At 37.7% G+C, this 9776-nt stretch overlaps 1 protein-coding gene and 1 long non-coding RNA gene across 2 annotated transcripts in view; both read right to left on the bottom strand.

The window, feature by feature from the left end:
• Nucleotides 1-5806, bottom strand: part of LOC118754910 (vegetative cell wall protein gp1-like) — a 28948-nt gene extending 23142 nt beyond the window's left edge. Inside the window, exon 1 of the mRNA XM_036489804.1 lies at nt 5544-5806. Coding sequence (XP_036345697.1) covers nt 5544-5806 — 263 coding nt within the window. The remainder of the gene's footprint in view (nt 1-5543) is intronic.
• A 1491-nt stretch (nt 5807-7297) lies between these two features.
• Nucleotides 7298-9758, bottom strand: LOC118747068. The gene is made up of 5 exons (XR_004993921.1): nt 9304-9758; nt 8758-9231; nt 8484-8689; nt 8112-8278; nt 7298-8047 (listed from the first exon to the last, which is right to left on the bottom strand). It is a non-coding gene; the product is annotated as an uncharacterized LOC118747068 (long non-coding RNA).
• Between the last annotated feature and the right edge of the window lie 18 nt (nt 9759-9776).

Raw genomic sequence — 9776 nt, forward strand, 5'->3', positions numbered from 1 at the left:
TTCTAAAGATTCTGATTAAAAAGTTTGAAATTTGGGTGAAAAATTGCAAAATTTTTATAATTTTTATACAAAGTTTAAAATCTGAATTTATATGGTGTTTGTTGTATAGCCAGCTAGGCTTTTATAAAAAAATAATAAACATTAAATAAACAAAAGACAAATAGCCAAAACTGGTCAAAATATCGCACTTCTATTATTTTGTGGACAACTGTATATGTGATCATAAGTGGGCGGTAAGGAATTGTTGCAAGCATCAATTTTGAGTAAATTAGCTTTAATATTTATTGATTTATCGAAGATTTCGTATTTCTCCAAATTACCGTTATATGGGAGGTAGGCGTGGTTATTGTCCGATTTTAAAAATTTACGGCCATTTGGTATGCTGTAGCAACACTAAGAACTGTACCAAGTTTGGATGAATTTGGTGCAGCGGTTACCGAGATATACACATGTATCCATAAGTGGGCGTGGCTAAACCCATTTTCCAAAAATTTATAATAGTGGTATTCATCAAAACCGATAACTTTATCAAGCAGATAATCTTATAAGTTTATGCACTCTGTTACATGAACGACCCACACTCTCTTTTCGTTTACACATGCGACAATAGTCGTGTTTTCTTTGGTTATAAAGCGCAGTGTCACTAACTTTATACTACTAGCACGGGGATAAAGAAATTATAGAAACTACCTCACTAAATTGGAAAAAATCATATTTACGAGATATCTATTTAAATAAATGTACATATAACATAAAGGCTATTTATTTGAAGCAAGTTATAAGAAACAATGGCAGAATGTCTGTTTTGTGTATGAATTCATTTGTCACGGCTACCAAACTTTGCGAATTATCAGTGAAACAAAACAAACAGACGGGATAATAATTGAACCAGATCTCTATCAGGATCATATCGTTGTTGAATTTGCATGGAAAATTTGTATGCGGATCCCGATTATTGCCTAAGAAAACATAGCTAGAGTTGCGACAGAGTTGCATTGTCTTCAGTTTATCAAGTTTATTCAGTGAAATCGCTGGATAAATTTATCAGAAATGTTTAAACGTGTTTCCATACAAATTTTGACAGTACATTTATAAGGTTTACACAATTATAAGTTTATACGGTTTACAATGCATTTATAAGGTTTGATGAATACCCTTAATAGTCTTATTTTTCGTCTAAAAATTATTGCAAATATCAATTTTGAGTGAATAATCTTCAGTAGTTACTAAAATATCGCAGTTTTCGTATTTCTGAAAATTACTGTTATATGGGAGGTAGGCGTGGTTATTGTCCGATTTTGGTATTTTTCAATACCATCCGTCCTACGCCCGAAAGAAGTGCACGTACCAAGTTTCGTTAAGATATCTAAATTTTTACTCGAGTTATCGTGTGCACAGACGGACGGCCGGACAGACAGTCACCGCTTAATCGATTTCTCTTTTCATTCTGATCATTTATGTATACATTTGTCTATATCTATCTCGATTCGTTTTGCCTGTTACAAACAACCGTTATGTGAACAAAGTTATAATACCCTTGTGCACAAGTGCGCTCGGGTATAAAAAGAACGAAAGGTACTATAAGAAAATGTATCCAAAATTCTGGAGCAAATGAAAAAATGCTCATTGAAAATAGTTCACATGTATAAATCAAAAGATAGAACTTAATAGGTTACAACGCTAAACAAAAGGAAAAGTTAGAAAAAATAGTAATGCGATTTGAAGGAAACATGAAGCCATAAAATGCTTGTTTGTTTCGTTAATTCTCTGAACCTTGTAAGATATGGCACTCTATTATTTGCAGTAGTTTGCAAATATACACTAAAAGCGCAAACAGTCAACGACGTAACGTAGACGTAGGTTGACGCAGACACGCCCCGGCATTCAGTAAGCTGTCTCTAGTCACTAATAGTGACTTTTGGTGGTGAACTTGGATTTTGAGACTATTTGGTATTCAGTACGCTGTCTCACGTCTCTAGTCTCAAAAAAAAAATCACTAATTTGTCAGCTGGATAAGAGCAGGTCTCAAAAATAAAAATATGGAGAGAAAGTTAATTGCTTTCCATTTTAATAAGAATTTCGTTAGGAAATAAAACAAAATGCTTTAATATACAAATCCATTGAAAAAAAATATTTTTTTTTAACATTAAAATCTAAAGATTAAAAAAATAAAACTAATAAAAAAAAAGAAAAAATACTAAATAAAAAAAATAAAAAATCCTCTACGCCCGAGGAGTACTCGAACCTGGACCCTCTGGACTGACAGCCTAATGCTTTGACCACTCGGCCATTGCGACTCTTTGGGTGGCGCGGCAAAAGGCATACATAAACGCTATCAGTGACTGTCTGTGTTTGTTTTCACCACATATTTTTGGTGAACTTTTTGTGACTGTCTCCTACTGAATAGCCAAATTATCTCAAGTCACAAAAATAGTCACTAAATGCTAATCTCATTTAGTGACTTGAGATGAGACTGAACTACTGAATCCCAGGGACGATCTACCTTATGGGATTCGCGTACTAAAGAAAACTCACCACCGCATGGCGGTGAGGTTGGCGTTGCTTCGCTATCTCTCTATCAACAGTAAGTTTGATATGCTACTACGTACACTGGCAATCAAAACCGAGTGCATGTTCGAGATTTTTTTACTTACAGTGTAATAACTTTTTTAATAATGAGCGAATTCTTTCGAAATTCTCAGCAATTGGTCTTTATTATGTAACGAATAAAAGCTAGTATACAGAAAAGATGAATTTAAAAAAAAAACGGTAATTTCACGGCATAAACGTAAGGCAACTCTATGCACTCAGTTTTGAACTTTTCTGTTGTAAGATTTTAGAAGATTGGAATATGCCGTTAGATACATGTCATGATTTTTTCTTTACTTACACAACATTCTTCGAGGTTTGTTTCAATAAGTGCGTTATTTTTGGAGAGTAAGTTCGCGTTTGATATAGTGGTAAAAAAGAAAATGAGAAAAATTGCAATAAGTATTGAAGATAATATAGTCGACTTGACTAAAAATGGGAACTCGTCACGTGTTATTGCTCAAAAATTGAAAGTGAGCCAACGAACGGTAATAGTTGTCCAAAAACGGAGAAATATCGCTCCGGTACCAAATATTGGAGGTCGGCCCAGGCTGCTAAAGGACTCCGACGCCCGTTTGATGTTGCGCAAAATGCAAAATAAAACGTCAAAAACGCCAAAACAGGCAGCTCTGGCTATAAACAAGAACGTTAGTGCACCAACTGCACGTAGAGCGCTCCACAGAATAGGATTAGTGTCAGCAGTTAAGCAGCAAAAGCCAGCTCTGTCTGATAAGAACATCAAAGCGCGACTGAAATTTTGCAAAAGTCACGAGAATTGGACCGTTGAGGACTGGAAACGGGTAATTTGGTCTGACGAAACGAAAATTAATCGTTTCCAGAGCGATGGAAAAGAATATTTTTGGCGTAGACCTCATGAACATCTTCAAAAGCACCATGTGAAGCAAACTGTAAAACATGGTGGTGGCAGCTTAATGGTTTGGGGGTGTTTTACTTGGTGGCATTTGGGGCCGTTAGTTAAAATTGAAGGGATAATGAAGAAGGAAAACTATCTCCATATTCTTCAATCAAACTTGCCCGACTTTGTAGATATGAGCGCATACCCGGAAGAAGAAGTCGTTTTCCAGCAGGACGGAGATCCGAAACATACCGCAAAAATTGTACACCGCTGGCTGCTTGAGCAAAATTTTCAACTACTGCAGTGGCCAGCACAAAGCCCTGACCTCAACCCTATTGAAAATTTATGGGCTGTGGTCAAGAGGCGATTGGGACAGCATACGCGAGCTCCGACTAATATGGAAGAGCTTTGGAGGCGAGTAAAGCTAGAATGGGAAAATATACCTAGCGAAATAATAGAAAATTTAGTCGAGAGCATGCCTAGACGTATGAAACTGGTTATTAAAAACAAAGGATTGTGGATACCATATTGATACCAGCCTACTAAAATCCCACAAAAAAAAAGTTCAAAACTGAGTTAATCGAGTTGCCTTACGTTTATGCCGTGAAATGGCCGATTTTTTTTTTAATTCATATTTTCTGTATACTAGCTTTCATTCGTTATAAAATAAAGACCAATTGCTGAAAATTTCAATAGAATTCGCCCATTATTAAAAAAGTTATTACACTGTAAGTAAAAAAATCTCGAACATGCACTCGGTTTTGATTGCCAGTGTACGTCAACCTACGTTTACGCTACGTCGTTGACTAACTGCGCTTTAATTGTTCTAAAATCGCAAACATTTTCATGGGATGTTTTTCTTTGGTTTCGAATTGAAAATACATTACGATCATATTGTACCGAAATAAATGCGGTATCCCTGCATTTTGTAAAAGCCAGAAAGAAGAATAAACTGTATGAAAAAATGAAAGGGAGAAGTATACATGCCTTCTATAATTTTGACTTATATGTATATTTGGCAAGTCTTTGTGTAAAGCTTAGTATCCAGCTCTTAAGAAAACGGTCAAGAAAAAATTGCCATTATTTCGCGTGTGTGTCCAAGGAATTTTGACATTTTTGATAACGCACAGCCTGTTGCCTCACTCTTTCCTCAAGAAATAATGGAACGGGCATATATTTCTGTTGCAAACCTGGGTTGCCTTGTGCTCTTTTTTCACAAAAAACTTTAGAAAACCGTAGTAGAAAGCGTACTAATTTTCTGAAGAACTGCGTACTGCCTTAAGGAAATTTGACTCAAGAAAATTTCGTAGCCATTTCTTGTACGTCATTTTATATGGAATTTTTGCTTTTCTTAAGAGCTGGATACTAAGCTTAAACAACAAAAAATACAAATTTTCATTTCTTTGCCAGCTTGGAAAATATAGGCTTATTTTTACTTAAACGTGATATAAAGCTCATTAAAATGTTCTGTAATGTCTTGTTGTAAGTTTGTTATCATAGTTTTTCGTATTTTTATTGTCTACTAAACGTGAGTGGCTTCAATTTAAAAAGTTCTAGTACAAAGAATTTCTTTGTTTTGAATTTGTTTGTTTATTGTTTTTAATTTTTAAAATTCGTACTTTTGACATGTATGTGAATGGCAGAGTTGCCGCTTTCCTCCTTTTCGGTGGGTTTTTATATTAAAAACGCATCAAAATGGGAAAAAACCTCCTTGGTATCTCTGCATCTGTTAAACTTTTTATGGGAAGATGTATGAAAATCCAACTTGCTATAATTTCATATGTTTAACAGTTTCACAACAGTATGTTTACAGTATCTCCCCATAATTTTTCATATGAAAAATTGTATTATATGCATCTCACTCGATATCATCGAATTCCTCATTGCAACATGTAGTCCCTCTATTTTAGCGTATCAACAGTTCATATGGCTTCATACCATGTAAATGCTGGCTGCCTATCGGCTGCTATCGCGTGGCAACTATGTTGGACAGAGGGGGCTGGCTGCCTGTTAAGAGGGTTGACAGAATCATGCGTGGCTGGCTGCCTTTCGGCTGCTACGGCGTGACAGCTATATTGCACAGAGCGGAGCGCTATACGTTGGCGCAGGAGGTGGCATAACGCTGGATGGCAGGGCGCTAGCTGGTGAGACGCTAAATGCTGAGGCATTAGTTGGCGGAGCGGTGGACGGCGGAGTGCCCGGCCCATCAAGTTTCATGGCACTGGGCGGCGGAGCGCTAGACTGCGGGGCGATGAATGTGGAGCCACTGGACGGCGGAGCGCTAGAATGCGGCGCGATGAATGTCGAGGCAATGGTTGGCGGAGCACTGGACGGCTGAGTGCCCGGCCCACTAAGTTTCATGGCACTGGGCGGTGGAGCGCTAGGCTGTTCGGCAGCTTTAGCGGACGTGGCGGCAATATTCGCTAAGCTGGCTGACGATTGAATGGCAGGCACTAGGCCTTCTGGCTGATTGCGCTTACTCCGACGTACAGGCTAACGCTACATTCCAAAGTCCTTATAATTTGATGATCAAACGGCAAATTTGTGTGCTATGACAAATGTGATCCCTCGCTTCAAATACTGCCTGTTAAAATTGTAACAAAGTCGGCAGTCCCTTTCTTGCGAATGACTAAATGGCGGCAAATTAGCACACTCGTTCACGAAATGGCGGCAAATTAGCGTGTATGCTTCGGCGACGAACAAGTAAAATGGAAAATAAAGCGTATTACGACACCGAGATTTTGGTTTAACATGCGCACTTGCGCAAGTTTATTTTCCAGTATTCTACCCTCGGTTTGCTCGCGTGATGGATGAAAATTTGTGCCGTTGCCCGAATTTATATGGCAATTCAATTACCGGGATCGCGAAACAGAGCAAAGCGAAAGTAGAACACAGGGTTGCAAATTTATTTAGCAAATCCAAAACTTAAGCTATTACAAGACCGACTGAATGACTATTACAAACGACTGACTGAGTAACAATAACAAATGATTGGACATACTTAACACAATAAAAATCATACTAATTTATCACAACTACAGTGTTGCCACTCATCAATGCCTTTTCATAAACTTACATTTTCAACTACAATTTTTCGTGATATAATAGATTGTCAGCCCGATTCTGAATAGAAACTCCCTAGGAATTTTTCCTCATTTCTCCTTCCTTCAATCATGATTAAAAATTCCCTGAGGCTTTTCCTCTTTTCCCTATTCTCCTATTCTAAACGATCTTCGAAAAAGGGAAAATGTATTTCGGGAAAAAGTAGGTATTGTGGCGAATACTGCGGCAACACAAAGCGAACAACGAGAAATAGGCAGAATGTCTAGGAAAAACGTACAATGTTCCACAAAGAGAAACGTCAAGTTGGATGAACGCTGCGAACAGCGAGGGAAAGAGAATAAGCGATAAACTTCAGAACGTTCTAGAGTTGCCATAAGTGCGAGCGCAGGTATATAAGGGCGCCGCCACAGCGAAGTGAGTTAGTTACAAGTCATGAACGACAGACACAAAATCACGCCTTCCCGAAAGACAGAAAAAAGTTATTTTCAGCTGTTGAAATCTCGACGCCATCTTTGTTGTAAGAAGTAAACAATGAAGAGAACGAAGAAAACCGCGTGATTGTTGAACGCTGTAATAATCATTTTTATTCTGCAAATTCTCTTGAAAATTAATAAAGAAGTGCTTATAAATCATGTTGTCGTGCTAAATTATACTTTACCATATGTGTACACACGTTGCCAAAAGCGAAAATAAAGATTTATGTGATTTTTGAATGGGTGACAAATTGTATTTATTATGTATAAAATTGAATTTGTTATGTAAAATCTTTAAAAATACAACATGCGTATTGAATTTAGATATTTCTATACATTTACAACCAGTGTTTATTTGTGCTTACACTAATTTGGTCGGCGGTTCCATTCCAGTCAAACAGTAGATATTTTAATAGCTAAATAAATATTCAGTCATATTTAAATTCAGTCGCATCGCATCGCCGCTTGGCACCAATATTGGAAATTTAATCAACTTCCTGCTATCGGGGATTGTGGGACGTTGTAAGTTTTTAACGTGTTTACGATTCTTTGTGAATTTCTGCCGCGCATTCCACGAGCGAAAACGCAAAACGCGTATTACCTTGAATTGAACAATTTGGTGCAGTATTTATATAATTGTTCAGGCGTCAGCGACTCTTGTTGCGTATTTTCGGTGACAGTGACGATCTTTGCAGGCGGTACTAGGCTCTTTAAAGCCGCAACATTAGCAGCCAAGTCCTCTGGATTCGCAGTGACGCCTGCGAGTGTTGATGCTGCACTTTTGAGGAGTAAAGACGCAGGCGCTGTAGTAACTGTAGGCTCACTTGTGTCCATGGCTTCGCCATTTTCTGCAATGCTGTTCGTCGAAGATCTTCACTCAAATACGAACTTCCCAAAGAAACGTTAAAAACTAGAAGCAACTTACTCGCGCACTGCCATGACCAAGAAAATAGCTTCTCGACGCTGTAACGACACGCGTTTGTTTATGCCCAAATAGTAACATGCCGCTGTTGTGAGTCACCTGAACCCAACGCCCAGGCAAAACTTCAAAATGGTTATGTCCTTTCTGGAAATTTGCAACAAGCACATAATTTTAAAGATTTGTCTAGTGAAAGCGATTTGCTACAAACCTTCCAATACAGTTTTAAAGAGTTCTTCATATTTCGGTTTCTTCGGTTCCTTAAAGTCATCAGGCAAATTCTCGTTGAGCAGGTTTTCAGTCTCATTGTCGTCAATATCGTTGGATTCATAACCATCACTGTGATCATGATTTTTATTTTTATCACATAGTTCTCACCTGAAATTATTACAGTAATATTGATATGATTTAAATTTTGTATACATATGTACATACAAGGTATAGAAATGATAGCTGCATTGCATTTTTCTCAAAAAAGCCTCAGACTTTTGGGAAAATATTGAAAGTATGCAAACCGTAACTTTGGCGTTACTAAAAATTATATCTACATTATTGAAAAATTGGCAAATATATAGTTTATTACCCTTGTTGTTGTTGTTGTTCTTGTTGTTGTTGTTGTAACAGCATACATATTCGCCAAAGAATTGTTGGATAGTATTGCTGGAGTGCGTAGTTATTGTTCCTTACTTTTGAGGTGTATACGAGAAATTGTTCTCAAAATTGGTTGCTTGGTTCGACGACTAGCCGAAAATTAAAAATAAGGCAGATAAGAGTCCAGCTTTTAGGATCCTGAAATTATTAGATGAAAGATTACAAGATGTATCATATGTTTATAAATATGTACACTTAAAACTTACTTTACGTAATTATTTTTCGAAACTATCGTTTTCGTGATTTTGCACTGTCAAAAAGTTGCTTATTTAAAGATCGTATTCTGACGAACATGCGTGTGCGCAAAAATAATCACTTCACCCTCACATCAGAGCTTATATGATTGGCGCTTCTGATGTGGTCCTCTACGAAATTTTGCATTATCTTTAACCCGTTGCCGTTAATTTCGTCAAACACGCTCTGCAGTTGCTGCATATGCGCCATCAACTCTTCTGTGGGCTTTGACAAACCACCTTCCGTAAGGTGGTTCACCCAGGTATAGCTGTCATCGGCGTTTTCTGCTCTCAAATATGGCACTGAGCTATGCAGTTTATGACAGATATACCCCGCGAGATTTTCGAGCCCGTCGTTTTCCAGACCTTCCATTTCTTGTTCCTCTTGCGCGCTACTTTTTTCGTTGCCTTCGTCTGATTTCAATAAAATTTTATTGAAAATAATGCCTAAGTAAAGAATTATATATTTATATATGAAGTAGTGATAATATTCATAATACAAATTATCTTTTGCATTACCTGTGAGCGAGTTGCTTTCTAACTCAAAGTCTGGAGTGTCGTCGATTGACACATTCGCGCTGTCTGACAGCACGCCCTCGTTGAATCCGAGGATGTAGGAGCGCAGGCGCTACTTGAATTGTTGGCGATCGGGATGGTCATTCATGCCTCCTTTCGAGCGAATAACGCAAAAAAAATTCTCAAGTACGTCCTGATTCAATCCGTACGTTAGTATGTACTTAACATTAAACCGACTTTTTACATCCTCGTATAGCAATTTTAAAGCCAAATTAGATTGAAAAAAGTATAGTGTATGTAATTAGTACCTTTCTGAAAAAGCATCATACTTAATTTCCCAACGATGCGCATTTCGGTCATGAGTTGCGTCATTTGCTGTAGGATTTCGTCCTGAATATCCAACTCTAATCCATACGCATGCGTACGTTTTCTAGTGTCAGGATACGGTACCCTTACGTTCATGACGTCAAACCAGT

This window comes from Rhagoletis pomonella, unplaced genomic scaffold, assembly GCF_013731165.1.
Source record: "Rhagoletis pomonella isolate Grant_MI unplaced genomic scaffold, Rhpom_1.0 Rhpom_scaffold_00001, whole genome shotgun sequence".
Classification (NCBI taxonomy): Eukaryota; Metazoa; Arthropoda; class Insecta; order Diptera; family Tephritidae; genus Rhagoletis; species Rhagoletis pomonella.